This window comes from Seriola aureovittata, chromosome 11 (genome assembly GCF_021018895.1).
Source record: "Seriola aureovittata isolate HTS-2021-v1 ecotype China chromosome 11, ASM2101889v1, whole genome shotgun sequence".
NCBI lineage: Eukaryota > Metazoa > Chordata > Actinopteri > Carangiformes > Carangidae > Seriola > Seriola aureovittata.
In genome coordinates this window covers 25,561,031-25,581,865 of record NC_079374.1, presented here as the reverse complement: position 1 = coordinate 25,581,865, position 20,835 = coordinate 25,561,031, and the positions used below count along the sequence as shown (strand labels likewise).

Here is a 20,835-nt window from a genome sequence, read left to right as displayed (position 1 = left end):
TAGACTACGGAATAAAAAGAGGCTGTAGTAAGTTTTAAATATTGTTTTGACAAAACTCTGTAGTTTCACTGTGCTGTACACATGCAAAAAAACTATTCTGCAGGTAAATAATACACACAAAACTACAGACATACACAGACAGGAAACCCTGAATTCATACACAAGTATAACTACAGTCTCCGTCGTTGCCTGAACACAACACAGCTGTGAGGAATCAGTAAGTCACGAAAACTGAATAATGGTTTGAAGAGAAGAATACACACACATACATGTACACACAGATCAACACATATGCAGTACAACAGCCCTATCATTACCTTCATCTGATGTTTGAACAAATGAAACAAAGGGTTTTTCTCAATATCTATGTAAATGGACAAACCGCAAAAAATATTAGTTGAGTGTTTCCACTCTCACATTCAAAAGCTGAGCCATCTTTTGAAATGTAGTCTAGCTAATTTTAAACATATTATGAATTGGTTAACAGTTGAAGCCTCTACTCTCTGAATGCATGATTTTTTCTTCTTTTCATTATTGCAGATCATGTTGGTCACAGGTCAGAAAGACTCTCTCACAAACAAACCCTGAAAGTCCTGGACAGGAAATAACAACAATGTCACAATTGTGACAAAATTATTCAATAGAAAATGTTGAGCTTTGACAACTTAACTCTGAATTCAGACGTCCATTTGGTGCATAAGATTATTCACAATGCTGCCCCTCCACCATTGCAGACCTTTGTTCAGCTCCACTCTGAGCGAATGAGTTTCAAGGTCTCTTTCAAGGGGAGATTGTAGTTTCCCTAAATGAGGCTCTACCTTTGTACAATCGGCCTTTTCCTCTAAAGTTATTAAAGAGTGGAATAAGCTTCCTGTCAGTCTGAAGACCTGCATGGACTTTCAGATTTTCTCTCAGGAAGTAAAAAGACTAGATTTTAACTAACCAATCTTGTCAGCACTAATTTGACCTGCTTTTATAACCTTGGATATATGTAGGTACTGTTATGAAATCTATATTCTGTTCATTTTGTTTTTAAAATGGGTCAATCAATGACAGGATTTCAGCTGTAAGCCATCATCAGTGTGATATAAGCTATCATCAGTTTTGATTTGGTGCTCCTATGAAGCGTGTTATTCTGTGTTTCCATAGGGATGTCGACCGATTTACAGTGGTGATCATAGCTTTTTTTCACCTGCCCAGGATCTGCAGATGGAAATTAGATTGTAACTAAATCTGGTACAAAGCATCTTTCCTCCTCTTGAGATAAATGTTTTCTGTACATGGTGCCTGACTGGCCTGGGCGATAAAACGATAGCATATTGATATGCACCGGAGATGGACACTTTAATAAGGAAACTGTTCAATAGTAAGTCTGACAGTTTCACGGCTGCATGAACAAACTTCAAGTTTCCTCTGTCCCTGGCTCACAAACAGCCAATCATATCCCCTGACAATGGAGCGTGCTACCAATGAGTGACACACAAACAGCCAGTCATTTAACATGTGTGTTGTTCGGTTGTACCAACAACAACAGCAGCGTGAATTGAGGACATGAGTGCAGCCAGTGAAGACAGGTTAGCTCAGCAGTATGGCAGTTCATTGGTTTCTATTAGGGATGGGCATTTTCAGTAATTTAAATATTTGACTACTCTCATTATCTTATCAACAAGTACTCGATTACTCGGAAATTATATATCTATATATAAATATATTTTTACAGTAAAAAAAGACTGGAAACAAGCGGAACTAATGTTAGGTCGACCAGGCCTACTGTTTGGCAGTTGGAAAACATTACTGTCTTAATATTTTCACATTTATGTAAATAAACAGGCAATGGAAACCAAGTGCAATTTCAAATGCCTTTATGGAACCACAGGTACGTTATGGACTTCTGTACTGCTCTGCTTAACATGTAACTCTCAATCAACAGCCTAAATCATAAATTCAAAGTTCAATTAAATTTCAAACAATAAATTAAACTTCATTTACGGCGTTTTAAGCCTGCAGTTTCCCTTGGGAAAAAACAAAATAACATAACACCATGTTGGGCCGTGAATAATACATTCGACTTAATGATGATGATGATAATAAAAATAGGCTACGCCACATACCTCGCACTGCACGTTATTGTCGTCTTTTTTGTCAAAGTATTTTTTACAGACATCACTTTTCCTGGTCATGGCTGCCATGGTGCACGTAGCGTCAAATGAGTTGAACTACTGTAGCCAAAAACAACACTTGCGCAGGTGCATGAGTATTGAAATGCTACTCAAATAATGACATCAACAACGAGTACTACAAATATGATCAACTCAATTATTTTGTTAGCAGAACAGATGGCAAGTGTGGTAATATCATGTAACATCAGTCAACCTAAAACTTTTAAGGTTAAGTATTTGTTTAAATTTTTTTCAAGCTTGCGGGGTTTTGGAATAACAAAGGAGACAAGTTCAGGGGCTGGAAGACGATTCGACAGACTCACTACAACTGGCAACGTATCTACAGATTTGGCTGGAAGTGTTCAAGTTACACTGGCAACATCTGTGTAGTGACATTGTCTTCCTGCAAGATCAGAGTCTCAGACACAGACAGATTCAGGGATCTTTCACTTCCAGCCACGATGGGAAAAATGTACTTAAGGGAGACTTAAAATCTCGAACATATGATATCTGTTCAGGTGGAGACATTCAAATACATGGCAACACATCTGTGTGAATGCTACAGATGGTCAAAGACAAAGTTATGAGTTATCTGACCGGCAACGGCCAAGATCCGCCAGAAAGGGACTGATGGCTGATGTTGTAGCGTTTTCTTTGGCTACATCTCAGTGTCATGTCTGCACGATGTGAGGCACAGGCTTTAATGATGAGGCTGACAACCCTGATGAACCTGATAATAACTATTTCTTCATACAGCATGTGTTTCCCATTTTTTTTAAGCCTCAGCTAAAATGCATCAGATCTTATGTAATGTTAAATCCAGCTGATTCCACAGAGATAGTTACAATAGCTGCAGCCTGCACCAAAGCCAACAGACAGCCAGATCCTGATATGTTTTGCCTGTGGCACAACAAATATTGAGAGGAGACATTTTTCTTTCTGGAAGGTAGAAATGGCAACAAGATTGTAAACCCAATGGAAAATGTAAACAAGGAAGCAGAAGTTAGACAAATGTTCTTTAACCCGAGACTCCTGCTGTGTCCTAGAGGTAGAGATGTGGCCTACCACGGGACAGGCAGTGACGTGAGAGGAGGTGCTCATGAGCCCTATTTGCCACGGGTAGATGACTAAAAACAGCAGCAGCAGTAGTAAATCAGGCAGCGACTGACGCCACTCAGAGGAAAAACACTGGTAAAGGCAGGATGGGGTATCAGCTGTCATAGGTGAAACCAATTTGACAAGCCAGCAGTTATAGGTTTGTTGATTAAAATGGTATACCAATGCTAATGCTGTTGTAGCCTTTTATGTGTTTTAAGGAAACACACACACAGACTCAACAGGGGTCGAGTGGAGAGAGTCTGAGCCACCGAGGACACTGTGACCGCTGTTCACCACGTCTTTCCCCTGTCACTTTCTCTCACACACATAAAACAAACACTGGTACAGACACACACATTTGTACAGCTATCTTTGAGGGGACCTGTCAATGACATAATGCATTCCCTAGCCCCTTATCCTAACCATAACCCTTACCGTAACCCTAAAGCCAAGTCTTAACCCTCAGACAGCCATTTAAACTTCTGGGATTCAGCATTTTGGTCCCACAAGTATAGTAAAACAAGACCACATGCACACAAACACACACACACACACACACACACACACACACACACACCACACACACACACACACACACACACACACACACACACACACACACACACACACACACACACACTTTGAAAGCTTTATCTGAATCCACTTATTTCATATTTACATAATATTAAAACACAACAGCAGGGCTACAAGGACGTTTGACATTCACAGATCCTAAAATAAACACTTTGCAGCAGGTTCCAGCTTCAAGACCTGAAGCCTGGTTACTGTGTGTGGCATGTTTTTGGACTGAGTCGCAGTATTTAAGTCTCTAACACAAAGCTGGTGTCTGAGGGTGTCAAACATACACTGCCATGGCACCTGCCAGACAGGATAGAGGAGGACGTCACTCTGCTGGAGGACGACAGTCTGAACGAAAGTGGCAGCAAAACTAGCGTGTCGACCAAAAAACAACCGGACACGGAGGCCCAGAGAGACAGCTGACTCAGGACGTCATGGTGACACTACATATGCACAACAACGCAGTGGAGGGTGGCGGTTTGTGTGGGGCTGATAAAGGTCACAGGGAGGTCAGACGTATGTTTACCAGTCATTTACTGAGATGAAAAGAAGCTAAGCTAAGTATTTCTGCAACTCCACACGTCTCCACATTAATGTAACTGTCACATGGTGTGAGACCAACAGCATCAACACTGTCACTGTGGATTGAGTCAGAAGTGGTCAGTGAAAGAAAGTGCATTATTAATCTGATCTGATCCATCTGTATCAGGACAATATCTTATTAGACATCAAATGTCAATCAATGTTCTCTTCTTTTTATCCGACAGTATGTGGCTCTGTTCTTCAGGCTGTCACCTTCTAGATATAAATCTAGATGCACATCTGGCAGATAACAGTGACAGTGAAATCATACAGTGATTATATGATCTCATCAAGTAAAAGCATTTTGACCAAGCTGTATTTAAAAACTAACAAAATTAGATGTTAAAATTATCGCTTGACATATAAAATATTGTGTCTGCATTACAGTGAAATGCTGTTCTTAATTTGCAATGTGCAATTTTGCATACCTCTACTATGCCTAGCAAGAAATATCGCTATTTAAAAAAAAAAAAAAAAAAAAAAAAAAAAAAATCCAGTTAGGTAATTAATTTATTATTTTACTTTATTTGCTTATTCTTCTTTTTAAACCAACACTGTGAACTTCCAATAAATTATAAGGCACTGTGTATATGAGATTACTCATAGTGTGTGTGTGTGTGTGTGTGTATGATTATCCACTTAGTTGCCCACAGTGCTCATCTGTATATACAAATAAGCAGATGGAAGACAGACTGCATTTAATAATTTTGCATAATCATGTATAACTTTCAATTATGCAAGTTATGCATAATTGAGGGCGAGGCCTCTTTGAGTTACAGGTACACATACACAAAGTCTTGGCCCCACACATGCCGCCCCTCTTTGACCATTTTTGGATTAGCTGGGAGTTAGGTCATGCACTGCCAAGATGGCGACAGCAGAACAGCTCACTCTGAGCTTCAAAACCTATGGGTTACGTCATGGAAGCTACATCCATCTTTATTTACAGTCTACAGTTGTGATGCAGGTTAAATGGAATGCATTACATGTGTGTGCCGAATGTACAACGCATTGCTGAAATATGGATAATAGTCTATCATACAGCATTTACCGCGTAATAGAATCTTGAAGGATATCTTGTACAACTAAGTTTTATTCATTACATTTTAATTTCCCCCCTTTTTTTGATAAATTTTCTGAACACAATGTGAAATGCTCAATAAAAACAATATTAAAAAAATATATATCAAAATGCCACACTCCTTGTTTCAGAGTATCAGATGAGCGTCTTAATTATGAGAAACAAATCCAAACTAATCAGGAACAAAGATAGTCCTTATTGTGAGGAAGAGTTGTGACAGTAGTGAGGCAGCTCGCAGGAGTCATGTGGCCGGTTTCTAGGGGACATAGCTTGGAGGAAATATGCCACCTATGAGGAGGATGATCTGTGTTGACTACTGCATTTCAGAAATCGTAGCAACCATTGTACACTGTATTGAAAATGAGCTGGTCAAGTCCCCTCAGGTGAACCAAATCACTGTTCACACATTTGCCTCAAACATTAAACACATTCTTCACTTTTGTTTCCAACTGGTGCCACTTATGAGAAGGGTTTGTTCTGTGTGCTAAAGTGAAGTATTGTGCTGCCATCACACAGGCTCAGTTACATTTGTATGGTTAGCCACAGACACACAAAGAATTTTAAAAACATTCAGAAGGAAAATAAGTACATAACCACAGTATCACTGCCACTCAATAGGTCACTAAAGTTCATGTTTTCAAACTAAGAATTTATAACTGGCTATTAGTCAGCAAAAGCTACACAATCACAACAGCATTCATTCATGTGTTACTGCAGCCCTGCTGTGTTTCCAGCGAGTGTTGTTTAGGAATAAGAGGCCTCAAAAAGGAGCAGAGGTCGAACTAGAGGTGTTAAACATGAGCATCTCAGACAGATAGACAACTCTTCTACCACTTTCCTTATGTGACGACCCTGGTGCATCATGGGAGGGCCTTTCATACCAGGAACACCAGTGTTCATGTTAACTGGAATTCACCATTCATTCCACTAATCAATTGTGTCCAGTCAATTGAGTCCAGACTGTTATTCTGCAGGTGTAAAACAATCATAATGACAGCTGACAGAAATGAATGCTTTCTTAGCATGCTAGCTAGCATGCTAGCTAACCGTTAGTTTATGTGATGCTGTATTTTTTCTGTACCGAGTCTTTCATCTGCCTCACAGCACATCTCTCTGTAATATGAAGGCAGCCAGGACATTGGTGTATGTGTATGTGTTCAACACACTCTGTTGTCCATGACACAGCACACTCCCACAGTGCTCACATTGGACCATGACAGAGCACATTAGCCGTACAATCCACTCTGCAGCTTCCTTCCTGGGCGCTGCTGATTCAGCAGAACAAATGGCCAAACTGATAACATGACACGGTTGTTGGTGCTCCGCTGGGCTGACATGAGAAGTGACATGGAGCAGAGATGATCAAAGCAAGACTGACTGGGTGAAGAACTCCTCAGAATTTCAAGAGTATAATCCCAGGATTAAACCAAGTCTTACAGGGCTGTTGTCCTGTCACATGTTCGCAGGGTGACATGTACCTGTGCAGGTGCCAGGAGGAGTCGGACCATGTAAACAGAACACCAAAGCAGGCCGCTGTGACTCAACACTTTACTGACTGACCAAATATGTGAATTTCCATTTACAGTTTGGATAAAGGAGATTTTCCTTAGTATTCTATAAACATCTGGATGAGTCACTCAGGACCATAGGGCAATGCTAAGGCCATGTTCAGACCAAAAACAGCAAAGCCTTTAAACTTAAATTTGAAACCAACAAACCGGCACCAGCATCCACAGCCTGCCAACCAGACTGGATACTTTGCCGATATGATGGCTCCACACCAGTCAGACCACAGCATAGTTCTCTAACATGTTTGTTAGACAGGATGTATTGTTAATCCAGCGTGGTGGTGGTATTCATTCATCCATGTGGTGATACTCATTCATCCATTAGCCATACCGCATATCCTTTTAGGGTCGCACAGGGGCTGGAGCTGATCCCAGCTGACACTGGACGAGGGCGGGGTACACCCTCGCCAGGTCGCCAGTCTATCACAGCGCTGACATATAGAGACAAACAAACTTAAAGTGGCCAGTTAACCTAAACTGCATTCTTTTGGAGTGTGGGAGCAACCCACACAGACATGGGGAGATCAGGCAAACTCTAAACTAAACAGAAAGGACAACAGGACCTTCTTGCTGAGGCAACAGTGCTATCCACTGGACCACCGTGCCACCCATGGTTTGTGTTGTGAAAAGCAGATTTGCAAACACTGAAATCTAATGGCACATGTCACTGATACATATATATATATATATATACATATACACACATATATATATATATACACACATATATATATATATATATATACACACACACACATTTAGCTAACTCAGAGTGGCCACCTTTCAGATGGTGCTCCAAGCATTTACGCAAGACCAGTCAATAGCTGCCTTCATGAGGAAAGACCTGTTTTTAGGGGGTGCCCCGGTGGTTCACCTGGTAGAGCGCATATCACTTAGGCTCAGTCCAGCCCTTTTGCTGCATGTCATCCTCTCTCTCCCCCAACTTTCCTGTCCCTCTCTAACTGTCTCTATCACAATAAAAGCAAAAAACTGCCCAAAAAACAACTTGGAAAAAGTAGAAAAGACTTGTTTTTGGCTTTACTATATAGCCTGTCATACATGTCAACTTGCAGCTGTTGAATTCTATTTAGGGTCAAACTCTGCACAATGTATGTGCTTTGTTCAGTATCTGTTTACTGTCAGTCTATCACTTTATCAATAAACTAGAAGATACAGGTTTCAGATTCTGTAAGAAGTATTGTGTGTTAGAGTCAAGTATAACAGGAAGCTAACAGATCACACAGAGGCGGACTGGTGTGTGCTGTTTTGAAGATTTGACTGTCAACTTCGTTGCTCAGGGCGGGGTCAAACCAGTGTCACCTCTGTCGGGGCAGGGCTGACTGGGTGCTGCTCCGCTCGTGATGTCATCCAGTTGCTTGAGGAGAGGTTGTGGTTGTCTGCCATCATAAAGGACAAGGCCACGTGCCTGGATACAACACTAGAGGAAAGGAAGCTGCAATGACAACATCACTGACAGGTCGCTGAAATAACAAGTCCAGCGTAGTATGAGAGGGGGGCCTTCTGGGGATAAAAGCTCCAACTAAGGCTTGGATGATATATAATAATATACCACAGTGGATGGTGGGAGTGAATCCAGTTTGACCACAGTTTAGCCACAGATTTTAATTTAATGCAGGTTGTGTTTCCATGCAGAAAAGTCGCCATCATAACTCCTCAATTAAAAGCACTAACATGTAGCAAAGCAAGGACTTTCTCTTATGCTTGTTTTCTAAGCCGACAGAGTTTTAAGAGAATAACAGAGCAAAATATGAGCTGTGTGTCTGAGGTGTATAACTCACTTCACATGGGGGGATTTACAGTGTAGACGGAATGACGCAGCAGTGAAGAGCAGAGAGTTCAAGGATGGGAAAAGCAAGAGATGGAGCAAGGGAGGATATGTATTTATGGCATTTAGAGGATCAGGGTTTCTTTCTGGGTCTACCTGTGCATTGATCACTGAAGAACATACAGTAACAGGAACATATAGACAAAATGCCGTCACGCAGAGAGTGGTACATTAAAAACTCTGTTTGCAAAATGGAGTTAAGCTGAGACACACACACACACACACACACACACACACACACACACACACACACACACACACACACACACACACACACACACACAATCAGGGCCAGTGTTCTAACGAGAACAAAACACAAACTCTCACTGACACTCAGCTGATCGATCCCTGCAGGTTCTTTGCTCAGGCACAGACACACAAACACACAAAAAGACACACCGAGACAAGTTTAAAAAGGCCTCTACTGTCACAGCTGTAATGTGCTGTGACTTGCTCCTGCAGGGAGGGGGAGCTGGTCCAACTGAGATAATATGCTGAAGGAAGTAAGTGAATTACATCAGTGTGCAAACCTTCAGGTGTTACCTCACCTGATGGGATTTGTTATAAGCCACAGTGAGGGAAATATGACTGCAGCATTTCTGCATCTCATTCCCCACTCAACTTGTTCTCAAACGAAATCATTCACACTCAATTCACCCTTTTACTGCACAGTTCTGGTCAACCGTCACGTTAGAGATTTCATCATCTTATATACCAACACATATGAATATGAGCATCAGTCTAGACTGCAGATTTCCCATTCATCATATTTTTCTAGGATGGAAAATCAGATGTCCGCATCCATCCCCTTGCACCCATAATGCCTTGGTTTTTTGGCTCAGAAACACCAGCACAAACAAACTAACCTCTGTACCATTTCTGTACTTTCTTACAATCATTCTAATTTCCCCTTCATGGAGATTTATTTGCTATAATTTCAAATGAACGAACAACAGAAGTTAAGTCTTGGAGTGTCACAAATATTTTACTTTTATTCTGAGTTTATAATTCATTTTACAACTTATTTTGAAGGGTTAGTTTGTACTCAATTCAGTCTGATGTAATGTGACTCTATTCAGACCTAATTTGTTTTACTTCCATTTTTATTATTAGCTCTTTGAGTTTAGTTAAGTCAACTTGAGTAAGTATCACTTTGACCTGCTGGGACCAACCATAGAACCATGCTGACAAAGCAAAACCTTCCTCTGCCCGCTGCGTCACCACATTTATCCAAACTGTTACCAAATCATCTTCAACTTGTTCTTCATCTACATGGTTTAGTTCTTCTTTTTACTACAGTGGTTGTTGTCTTTTCTGTTTTTTATCTTTTATAGATCAAAACAAATGATTCCTTCTTGGCAAAGATCTGTCTATGTTCAGATTAAACTAGAATGGCACTCGGTAGAGTTTGTACCTCGGCCAAGGCCAAACAATCCTAGACTTGTCTGTGAAATCCAGATTATCATCTGGATCTGCACCCAAGTGTAGAAAGTCTACACTTTTAATATATGTCTGATTTTTTACATCAAGATCCAGACATCAGTTCCTGAGAAATTGACTAAATTATTGAGAAAAAAAAAATGCAATGTTTAAGAGGCTATCTGTAGTCTTCTCTGCGGCCAAACATGGTTTCTTACTGGGAGCAGCTGGTCGTGATTGTTACCTGAGAATTGTTGTCTTTATAATACAAGAGGTAATAATACTTCCTCTGAGCAGCACTATGTCTTCTGAGCAGACTGGACGCTACAGTGACTCTGTATCAGAAAGTGACTGGACAGGCAGGCTGGTTAGCATGCTAACTTCAGTAGAAGCAAAGAAGTGATAGAAATAGAAGCAAAACAAGAGGGTTGCTCTCTACCACTAGAGACAGTTTTTGGTAAGTAAAGGAATTAAGTGTGATGTTGAACTTACGCTTCTTCTAGACTGGTACTCTGACCACTGGACAAGCACTCTGATTTAGGTCAAGTCACTAAGCATTAGGATTCCTATAAACACAAAGGTCTCATCATCATCATCATCATCTGAAAATGCTGCCTATGTACAATAAACACGACCACATGACTGTCAGTCATGCCCCCCCCTCCAGAGGGTGCAGGCATCTATTAGTCTGCAAACAGAGTCATCAGTCATGTCAGGATATCACACTGCGCTGGCTGTAATGGCCCCAGTACAGTGGTGATAGGAGTTATAGGCCCCTCGTTCATCTCTCATTTTGCTGTAATGAGAGAGTCGACTGGCAGAGGCCAGACTAACCACCCTAAGCACTCTCAGTGGTCCACGTCCTCCCTCCATCTGCCACACTGTTGTGCTCATTAATTGCCGACTGCTGCTGAATAGAACTTCAAATTCAATTTGCAATCAGAGGATTTAGGGAGGGCGCGTCTCACTTTTCACGTAAAACATGGATTTGTTGAAAAAATTTAAATAAAAAAAATTTAATAAAAATGAAAAACAGCTGACATGCAGAGACCTGATGAAATGGGCCACTGAGACATGCAGAGAAATGCTAGCTTAACCGAGAAAAAAAAAGCCTTGAGTTGAGCAGATTAAATAAAAGAGCAGATTATGATTGGGGTCAGCGCCGCAAAGTGTCCCACCACTGGACTGAATTTTACTGGCAGTGATGGGAGGGAAAGCATCAGGACACAGGGATTTACAGCTGCTGTTGGTGACAATGATATTGGCAGTGGTGGTGACACACAAAACGATCTTTTCTTTTTTTTTTTTTTTTTTACACAGTGCAATGTCTAAATATGCCAGGAGAGCAGAGATTGCATTCAGTGAGAGCGGTAACAAAGGGGATGTTTCACAGGGTTTAAAATAGGGCAGAAGAAGTGAAGAGAGTTAAAGGAGGAAGAAGAAGAAGAGCTACAAAAACAACAAGAACAAAAAGGAACACAGACAGAAAGATGGACGGAGACGGAGGGAAAAGGCCAGTTGCTGTGGATCCAGGTGCTGGGTGCTTTAACACTGGCTCTCCAAGCATCAGGCCCATCACTACATTACACACTGTCTGCACTCCTCCTCCTCCTCTCTGATGCTCCCTCTATCCATTGCTGCGTCATTTACATCATGGCGCAGCCCTGTTGCCAAGCTGGCTCCACTGTCGTTGGACACACACAGCTCTATCCTGCTGAACTCACACCCACCACAGGCAGGGAGGTTCACTGTACACACAACTAACTAACTATCCCATCACCACTATAAAAGGAGATTCAATATAGAGTTAGTTTTGATTCTGTCATTCTGCAAAATTAGACATTGCGGATTTCTTTATATCTTCTCCCTCTTATTTTCTTATTTTACTTCTCACACCAAAGCATGATGGAACAGCTTCTCTACCCCAAAACCTTAAACATCTATATGAAAACTAGATTGATTCAACTGTGCATCTTTGTAGCAAACATTAAAACTGGTGGAAATACAATGTTGAGTTGACCTGCGTTTAATTTTGCAGCTTAACTATGTCGATACTCTGACGGTGGCCAATTCTGCATAAAGGACTAATTCCACCCATTAATCCCAGAATTAAAGCATCTACTCTTTGACACACCAACTACACAGGACTGAGAGACACTGAATCAGCTAACACATTACATTAATTAATTATGTGTTAATATTTTTGAGACAGTCAAATCTAAATTATATTATCATTCCAAGTAGAATTTTTATGTTTTCTTCATCAGCAATCAAAATGAGTGTTAAGTTAAACAGGCTTTTATTAAATGTTACCTGATTACAATCTATTTACGTTAAGCTAAAATAAGTTTAAGTAACATAGCATAACATTCATAGTTAAATAGTATTTGACAGTGCGACTCAAAGACCCCAAACCCAGGTTCTGACAAATGTGCTTTTTGGTACTTTGTTTTTGTCCCTACCTGAATGTCTTGTACATTGATATTTGATTCAATAAAGGATTAGTTACACAACAACCTCAACAATGGTACTGTGCTAAATTAAAACCAGAATGAAAATGAAACCGGTAATCAGATCCCAACACTAACGACAAAAACCACAGACAATCTAGTTTCATTTCAGAAAACAGTATATCATCCAGCTCTATGTAACCATCACTGAACACTGCAAAAACAAACGCTCCACAACACAAAACACATGCATGGTGGAGGTTGCTTCATTTATAACATGCTGCATACACACACACAAACTTCTGACTTTATACTACTACTTATACTACACTCATAATTTCTAACACTACCACCCCCAATAAATCTGTGTGTCACACACTCGTCTTTTGTGTTTTGTAAATGAGCCCAATGTCACAGCAAAGGGCAGAACACGAGAGCTCAGGGTCGTCTTGAAGGCTTTTCCTCAGCAGCATGTCGCAGCTTTTTCTCTGAGCTTTGCACAAATCTCTGCTCTCCCAGGGTTCACAAAGTGAACATGGTTCAGGATTAACATTTAACGTGGGACCGTGCCAAAGATCCAAAGTTCCCCTCTGAGCTGAAACGCCTACAGGAAGTGGACTTTGACGTTGATCTGGTACTCAAACACACTCGAAGCACATGAGCTCTCACAGATAATGTGTGAGGCACTATACAAGGATTTCATCAAACACTGCCCAACAATCAGTTTACTCTGAGTCATAATACAGAGTATGGAGAAGCTATCCAATGTGACAGGTGTGTTTTTTTGCATATATATGTGTATGTGTATATACACACACTCAGCTGTTCAAGGTTGATTAAGGCAAAGTATTAGCACAAAGGTTACAGAGGCTCCTCTATGGTTTTGCTCCTGTCATTCAAACTGACACACAGAAACACACTTACAAACACACAGGTGATTCCCACCTCCACGACGTCCGGCGCAATAAATGAAAGAGAAACGCTATTGATCAAGTTAAGACCATGAGGAGAAGACAAACAGGATATCAATCCTCTTGAAGAGCTGAACTGTCTCTATAGTCAAGAGTCTCTACAGGTTTACTGAGTTATTATTTTCTGTATGAACCCAGGGGCTACTTTTATAAAGCAGATGGACTAGATGTCTGAGAGATCATGATAGATCACTTAATACCTACAGTCTATTCAGAAAGTCTTCCGACCCCTTCACTTTTTTCACATTTTGGTATGTTGCAGCTTTCTGCTAACAATTAAAATAAAGCTGTCGAAATATCTCATGAAGACTTTCTGAAAGCACTGTAACTGTACATTTACATTTATCTAGAGATGTCGGGGCAGGGCCGGGAAGATTTGAATTGACTGTTATTAGCTAAATTCCAATCCTTTCTTTACTCCTCAGTGTTTTGTCTAGCTCAGCATGCTAGTGTTGCAGCCCTGTTCTTCTTTATGACAGCTGTTCTCCTCTGCGCATTTAACTGCACAAGAGTAAAAATTACAGTTTTAAAGAACTCTTAAAAAAATTATTTGGCAAAATACACAAACTCACTAAATTCTGACAGCAATAATCATTAGCAAAGAGCAGTGTTGGAAACGGCAGATCCTCATTCTCGCTCGCTGAGCGTCACTTTAACTGACCAACATGACAAACATGACAGGCGACAGGTCACATCAGCTGTTGCTAACGTTAATTCTATGAGCAACTTGATGACAGGCCAAAATCATGCCCGCCTGTTCTGTGGTTAAAGTGCTCTCGGCAAGCTGGTGTCTGAACCCGTCAAAGAGTTTGTGAGGGAAGAAGCTCCACTCTGTACAACAAGTGTTGTCTTCTCTTTAGCTGACTGCTTCACCATCAGTTTCAGAGTCGCTTTCTGCCAGGTCAACTTTCATATCATAGCAATGTATTGCATTTGTTTCTAGATGTAGAGACTTTTTGCCTGGACCTCAACAACGGAGGCTCTCATTGGACAGAAACCCTTTATTTCTAAATGGGGCTTTTATTGCTGTGCTGCAGTAAGAGTATTGTCTTATTTCCAGTTGCTGGTGTTTCTGTTGTTTACACGCTATTCATGCTAGGTTCTTTAGCTTTAGCAGTTAGCAATGGCTGCTCTCTCTCCCTCCCTCTCTCCTGCTCTCTCTTGCTCGGTGTGTCTTATGTTTAGTTATTCTTCTGCCTCCTTTAGCGATAAGGGTACATGTAATAAATTCAGTTCATTTGCTGTAATGGATGCTAGGCTCATTGAACTAGAAGCGCAACTCCATTTCCCTGCAGCTCTGAGTAGCCAGGAAAGGTAACTGAAAGGTAACAAGTGGAGTAGCCCTAAGCTATGTACTAGGTTTATACCTATTCTTGTTTAATAAAATAATAATAATCAAAACCATGATCCCTACATTTATGCTTATATTTTTATAACATAACATATATCACAGAGTGAGACAGTAAGTGGGGCTAAAGTGAACCTTTCACCATGCTGACAAAGCTTTCAGAGTTGCATATTTTCATACTTATATTAGACTACAACCACATCACTCCTGCTTATCTCAGGTAGCCACATCACATTTAGCAGCAGACGAATGTAAGCTCCTAAAAATGTCGCCAGAGGGAAATGGGTCTCTTGCCTTTACCATATCCTGTTGAGACATTATATTCCCCCGCAGGGCAGCAGAAACAGCGTTTTATGAGTGCAACTTCAAAGAGATGTGATTCAGCTGCACCCTCGAGCATTTAGCTGCTTCAGTGTTTCAGTACCTTACAACTAATCATCTGTCCAGTCTTTGAGGATTTCAGCTGGTGCCTACAGACACACACTCTACATCCAGACACAAACAAAAGGCCATGACTCGTCTGTCCATGCTCATTTTTTTTTTTTTTGTTTGTTTGTTTTTGCTGTTGTTTCACCCCAAAAGCAAACCTGCCTGCCGCAGCTGCAAAATCCTGAAAGTGCATCACATGCACACGCCTGTGTGCATCAGCACTGATCCTATAAAAGTCTCGCCTGTGGTCCGCTCAGGCCGCCCGGCACAGACATTGTTGGACAACATCACAGGTGGCACCAGCTTGTCTGAGCAATGGCTTCAATGCTCAACAACCTGGAAACCAATCCTGCCAGACTGGATTTATTTAGTTAGTAAACCAGCTCGGCTCCCAGGCTCAGGTCTGCACAAGCAGAGGCAGACAGATGAAAAGGACGCAGGGAAGAGGTGACGTGATGGATGGTTACTGACACGAGCCTAACTGGTCTCCTGGAGGCTGGAAAGGTGTTAAAAACGGAGGAATGAGAGGGGGGCTGAGGTGCAAATCACTTCGTTATTTACTGTTTGTTTACTGCTGTTTTGTGGTCCTGCAGCATTGTGAGTTAAACACGGCACTAAATCTGTCAACAGTGATCGAGTCTTTGTCAAACGGGAGCATGTTTGAGGGAAGATGTCCATCAAATATAATGCATTCTTTCTTGTAGTCTTTTCTGACTGTGAGCCTTTTCTAAGACTGATTAATTAAAATTCTCCAAATGCCCATGTCTTGTTCTGTTTAAATCAAACAATGAGTGAGTTTTCCATTATTGAACCATCACCTACGAGCACGACCCAAGAAGACAGCGATGCTCCCTTTTTTATTTAATGGTCTTTATTTTTTTGATAATTATGGGCATGATCAGCATTCAAAAGTAGTAAGATTATTTTGTTAAATCCACCATTCTGAACCACTGCAGTCAGTCAGTGTTGTCGGCATGGTGATTAAAGCTTATTTTAGTGCCGTGCCTTCTGTATCGGGGTCAGATAATGGCAGAAAATGTGATGAAAAATGCAACTGATATGAATTAATGACATGTGATCCAGGCGTGTTCTATGTGATCACAGGCTCATACTGCAACAGTGTTGAGGTGGGCGTGGCCTCTGCATGACATAGTACAGGACAACACAGGGAACACTTCACATCAAGCAGGGTTGTGCATATAACATGAGCAGACACACAAAAACACACAACTACCAGCCTAAATATAACCTCATTAAGAGACTGCAATTATCTACAAAACCATCATAGCAAATTCAGTGTGTTTCTCACTAACATGCTGCTCCTAATGAGCCAATCAGCAGGCGGAGGCCGTCTTGTTTTGAGTTGATTTAGCAGCTGAAACGTGGGAGGTGGCTGCTAGCTCGACACACCCTGAGATGGATGGGAAACACAGAAGGAGATCGCTCTGGAAAAATGACAACTGCATCGAGAGCTGTCCATCTACACGCACACATGACTCGTTCCATTTGAAATTGTATGTGAACGAAACACTATTCTCTCGCTCTATTCAGAAACCACCTAAATGCCAATTCCAATCAGTGATGTTCATACTGTCTGCTCATTGAGAGAAAGGCATTTCCAAGTGGGGTTAATTTGGATGAATGGGTATCCAACTTTGATAAATTTTATGGACTGACTGAATTGGTTTGATACTTACAAGTAGTGCTGACCGATTCATCTTATTTTCATCGTCATTGCAATATGAGCAAATGCAACAAAATGGAAATGCAAAATGTCTTCCCTCTGCACTCCTGCTTGAAACTGCAAACTGGAACAAATGTAGTATTTTTCTCTTTTAGTAATGATGGAAAGGCTTGTGTTGTGTCGGAAGAACAGCTGAGATACAGTACCAGTGCTGCTGTACACATTTTAATTTTTGTACTATTTAATCCATCTTGTGCTGTGTCTCAGAAATGAAATGTATTGTTAGCTTGACAAGATGTTAAACAAGGTCCAGTCAGGGATATACAAGGAGGAGGAGTACACTGAGTGACTCTGTCCATCTACACAACAATCCACTGTTTGTTATCTAAACACAAAAAGGTATGCGTTGCAAAGAAAGCACACTTTTTGACTGAATGCTACACTGAAGTTTAGGTTAGAGGAGTGTAAAAGACTGTAAAGCTCTGTAAAACAGTTGCCTGGTATTAGAGGCAACCCACCCCCCCCCACCCCTCCACCACCCCTCAAACCTCCATTTATGGTGAATGAATCCATCAGCCAACCCCCCCTCCTCTCTCTCTCAAACTAAATACTTTCCACATTAGTTACCAAGTGATCGGCTTGGCCTGTGCTGAGGATACAATCTCTGATGGGCTAACAACTAACACAGCAAATAGAGCCACTGAAAAAAGGAACGATGTGTTTTTCTAGCAACCTGAAAAAGAGACACATCATCACCTACTTTTGACAGGTTGACAGACTGACTCACCTGAGCCTCCACCAGCTTTTCAAAGAAGAAAGGATGCATCTTTTCCACTAGTGCTTACAACAAGAAAAATAACTAAAGAATTATATGATAAAGACCTAAAATAGGGCAGAATTTTAACTTGGCACAATGCAGGGAGGTTTGTCTACAACCACAAGTATTGACTCCTCAGTCAAAAGCCCCATATCTGCCAGCTCTGGCCTCCCAGCACCCCTTCATCTGAGCTGTACGCAGGCCAGATCCAATTAAGCCCCCTCTCGCTCCATGTCCTCAACTTACATTTCAAACTCAGCCTGGCTGCTCATCACCATTTCTCTCAGGCATGTGCCAGACTTCCGAGAGCAAAAACACAGGAGTGCGGCAAATGCGGTGATTTGCAGCACACAGAAAGGACCATCCCGAGACAGCTTAGCACCACGGAACAGAGACTGCAGAGACTCTAGCAGTAAAAAAAACACTGTGTACTCCAGTATGTAGGGCATTGGGGGCAGGTCCGGCTTTGTTCAGACAGAGATCTATGACATTTTTGGGCACACATGGAGCAAAAAGCAGCATATTCTGAAATGAAATCAGAGCTTTAGTAAACAATGTGTTCTCACATTGAGGGCAGAGAAAGCAACCTGTGGCTGGACACTGAAAGAACTGCTGACGTAATCACGACTCAGGGTCAAATAAAACAGTCACCTAGATTGAACTCCACAATAATGCACAATCAATCACAGAAGAAGAATGTGAACCACGCTGAAGCGAAACAATAACGTTATGTGCCTGTAGCTGCCTGAGAACGTTTTTGCATTTTACTGCACAGCAAACAGACAGAAAAACTGGAAATTCCTCCTTAAACAAACTAAACAGAGGTCATTATATGGCTGTACAATGAAATGGAAGTGCTGTCTAAACACAGAGAAGAAAGAGATTCTGCAACAAGCTCACACTGGAGCACAGCTGTTTTCAAGGTACTTGATTTGAAGTGGTGTTTGGACGACTGAAAACAGAGTCTATCACCTAAATGACTGATTTTTAAGTCAGAGAATTAAAGGTCCATATAGTCTGAAGGCAGATGTCCATGTGTTGTTTGATTATAGATCAGGTCTAGGTTCTATATTAATACTGTGAAAGTATCAAAGCCTCAGTCCACAGAGAAATGCACACAGCCTGTATTCAGAAACTGAGCCTTAAAACCAGCTGTCAGGACTTCTGGAACTTTGTGATGTCACAACAAAGCAGTCACCGCTCTCAGCCCGCCCACCTGAACCCACATCAACACTTCAATTAAACACACAGGAGAAGAGGAAAATAAAAAACTAAAGTTACTCTGAACCCTTTATCCCAAAGATGCGCATAAATCACAACTGAATGAGCCGTGACAGACATTTCCTAATAAAAAGAAGGAAAAACACTTGTGTACAAAACACTACCGCTGACATTAAGGAGAAGAGAGTCAGTCCACAGTACTCAAAAAATATCAGTGGGTGGAAAATGAGTTGTTAATTGAAGATGCCTGAGTGCAGCAATACACCTTTGTCGTAAACATAATGAAAATATGAAATCATAAAAAGGTATTTATTTGCACTAAAGGTTATTACACTCTCCCATAATCCTTTGTTTACTGCGTCACTAATGGAGTTTACCTTAAAGTTGCTGCAGTTGACCCAAGAGCTGGCGATGCCGTCAACCATCTTGTCCAGTGCCGTCTGATCCTGCTCCAGGTCATGAGACTTCTCCTTGTCCAAGATGAAATCGATGATCTCTTGTCCAACCTGCAGCCGTCGGCCCATGTCCTTCTGCAGGACCTGGGCCAGGCAATTCTCCATGCTGGGCTCCATCATCCTGGCCTCTGATAAACACGCCCCCCTGGCTTCCTCAGTCTGCCTCGCTGAATGACTGACTCACTGGCTACTAGCAATCCTCTACTGCTCAGAGCAGCAGGAATGACAGCTAGACAAAAGGAGCCCCACTTGCTGGGTATGTGGCTGGTTGACCCGGAAAAGGGAGAAAATAGAAAGAGGCAAGTGTACACAGTCTGCTTGTTGTTTTTTTTTAATACCCGAGGACAGGCCTTCGTTTTGTGCCAAGTGCTAGCACGCTAGCAAGCTAGTGGCCGTGCCCTAGGGATGGATGGAGCAGGGCTTGGGGAATGGCAGCAATGCAGCATGTGTGTGTCTGGACAGCAGCTGGGGAAAGTTTACTACACCCTCCCACTTGGGTTTTTTTTTTCCTCTTCTTTTCTTAGAGGAGCCTGAGCCAAACCGCTACAGCAGGGGTAGAGGAGGCGGTTTAGGAGAGCAGCAGGCACGGCAGCAAATGGAAACGGATGGAGAGGACTAGCTTAGAGATCCATGTCTTGTCCCGGGATCTGCCCTGGAGAGCCCTATAGGAGCAAAAAGGACAGCAGACAATAGGACAGAGTCAAATCATTATCAAATTCATTTAAATTATAAATCTCATTAGTGATTAGACTCATGGTTCATAAAAGTACTCTTAAAATAAACCACTTAAAATCAATTTCACAGTTTTGAGCTTAAATTGAAAGGAGAGCAGTTTATCTACTAGCATTAACATGATATACACAATGAGGCAAACCTGCAGATTATTTGTGTGATCATTAATTTAGACTAAAATGTCAGAAAACAGCCAAAAAGGGCTAGATATCAACCTTAAAAACGCCTTGTCATTCAATATCTAAGGAGTGAATGAGAAAAGCTCAGTGAGCCAATAAGCATGCAGCATGCTTGGATAAAGATCTAAAGACTGGCTGTTTATTTACACAAACATATTTGAGTGTGTAAGAGACCGAGAAACTAAAATCTGTACTGTAATGTGTATTGTAATTTTCT

General features: G+C 41.4%; 1 protein-coding gene across 1 annotated transcript in view; it reads right to left on the bottom strand.

Moving 5' to 3' along the window:
* The window catches only part of clasp1a (cytoplasmic linker associated protein 1a), a 92,894-nt gene that overhangs the window by 69,660 nt on the left and 2,399 nt on the right, over positions 1-20,835 (bottom strand). The window contains exon 2 of the mRNA XM_056388841.1: positions 19,630-20,369. Coding sequence (XP_056244816.1) covers positions 19,630-19,827 — 198 coding nt within the window. The 5' untranslated portion in view covers positions 19,828-20,369. The remainder of the gene's footprint in view (positions 1-19,629; positions 20,370-20,835) is intronic.